At 43.8% G+C, this 2,048-nt stretch overlaps 1 protein-coding gene across 1 annotated transcript in view; it reads right to left on the bottom strand.

The window, feature by feature from the left end:
• The window catches only part of RGS6 (regulator of G-protein signaling 6), a 250,330-nt gene that overhangs the window by 23,376 nt on the left and 224,906 nt on the right, over nucleotides 1-2,048 (bottom strand). Inside the window, exon 13 of the mRNA XM_009319242.1 lies at nucleotides 621-746. Within this exon, the coding sequence (XP_009317517.1) occupies nucleotides 621-746 (126 nt within the window). The remainder of the gene's footprint in view (nucleotides 1-620; nucleotides 747-2,048) is intronic.

Genomic DNA, 2,048 nt, shown 5'->3' with positions numbered 1-2,048 from the left:
CTGTAGTTGAAGTAGCAGAATTGTGCACAATAGATTATATATAGATTCTCAGTCTGATGTAGGATCACATGGGTGTCTACACAGTGTTTCATAATAGAAGTTTTGTCTTCTTCCACAAAATGAGAAGCCAGGTACAATCCCCACACGAAGAGAGTGCTATTAAGGTGAGAGTCAAGCTCTTTAATAGTTAGGAGGTGCCAGAATTAAAAGCAGCTGTCGCAAACCCTATTTGGTGAGTGCCAGTACTGCAACACTTTTAACCACGTGATCACCATACTATGTTTCCCTCACACGACCCCTGCCACAAATACGCATGTAAATCCTATATATTGTTAGGGGACTTAATAGCAATATGCTATGTCTCATCACATTATTACAACTTTGCAAGCCTTTGCATACGATACTTGACAACACTGGCTCTGCTAAACACTGTTCCTGAGATTACTTACATAGTTCTAGCATAGGCATCCGTAGCAGTGCTATGGGCCAAATCCTGCCATTCTCAACTTTATTCAAATGGCTGTTTTTAGCAGTTCAAGACGGACCAAGCATTGCATTTCACCTATGCAAGAGAGTAGGATTAGCCTCATTCATTCAGTTCAACTCAAGAAAGGTTTCACCTGAGGTTTTCTGAGCTGAATTCCGATTCCAGGAAACGAAGGAACTGGTCTCGTCCTACTGGGTCCTTCAGCACCTCATCCATGGAGAAACCCCATCTTTTCACACGCTGCTGACTAGGTTCTTTGCTGCTTGGAGAGAGAAGGGAAAAAAACAGATGAAATGTGCATTTCTGCCTGCTGTCTGAGCAGCTGCTGCTGTTTCTGCTAAGCAGCAAAGGGAGGAAGATTATCAGACGAGGAGATGGTGTTTTTTTCCTCAAGATTTTGCAGAAATACAAGTTAGCAAATAACATACAAAAAGAAGCTATAAAGACCAGGGCCATCATTAAAGCAACTGTACTGTCTGGATGCTACGTACACGGCAAAATGAGACAGTGAATGATATGATTTTCAGAGTAATTTCTGGTAGGTTTCATGTAAAGAACAGCATACCATACTTGAATGATTATTCATTATGCACTTCTTATGTATCTCCTCAAATGTACCTTGGGAATTTCTTATATGTCAAGGCAGAAATTTGCCAGCAGTATTCCCTGGGCCGCTGGTGAGCTCCAGAGGATCTCCTTGTGTCCCACACAGTGCTGGCTGGTCACTTGGAACTGGCTTCAGATTTTCAGTTCCACATTAGCATTAAAAAAGCAGTTTCACTAAGAAGCAGTGCAGACAAGATTTCTAAAAATGATTACTGGTTTGTGGTCTTTTATTTTTCAGTGCCTCTGATTTTTGGATGCCCAAGTCTTGGAAGACTAAAAAGCATCTCCCTCCTCCCCTCCATGATAATCAGACTCTTATTTTGTGTCTCAGCTGGGACACTGAGATGCAGAGGCACGAAAATCACTAACAACCTTTCTCCTATATTATTTCTTAATACAACCCCACTTACATAAGCTGTTGTTTGAATTGCCAGACATGTTGCAGAGATGCCTATGGGGAGAAGCAGTGCCTGGGAATCACAACGAGGATCCTACGAGACAGTTCGCATCAGAGCATAATCTGGGCTCACAAAGTGTTTGAAAGCTTCTGGTGTGATGGCGTCATACTATGAGACAACCATTAAAGTACAGCTCAGCTGCTCACATTTGTGACAGTAGAGCCATTGTTAACAGTACATATCTATTAAACTACGTCTCATCATGTCCACGGTGATTCCTAATCCTGGAGCCTTAGGGGACAGTGGTGATCTGTGCTGAAGACAAATAAGCCAAAGGGGTAAATAAAATGCCCGCTTTGATTTCCTCTTGGTGTAAAGACTAAGCAAAATTGATGGGCATGTCCTCACTCGAAGTGCAGAGCACTTGGGATGGCTCCTCCTGCGCTCACCCAGGAGCCAGCAGCGTTGCTGACAAGGGCGCGGATGCCAGCCTACCCGTTAAGTGAGCCAGCCCGGACACGGGGACACGAGAGCCGTGTTTGCGCAGAGCTATGCAC

Source organism: Pygoscelis adeliae, unplaced genomic scaffold (genome assembly GCF_000699105.1).
Source record: "Pygoscelis adeliae isolate BGI_AS28 unplaced genomic scaffold, ASM69910v1 Scaffold22, whole genome shotgun sequence".
NCBI classification, from domain to species: Eukaryota; Metazoa; Chordata; class Aves; order Sphenisciformes; family Spheniscidae; genus Pygoscelis; species Pygoscelis adeliae.
The sequence above is the reverse complement of the archived record's forward strand: the minus strand, read 5'-3'. Positions and strand labels throughout refer to the sequence as shown.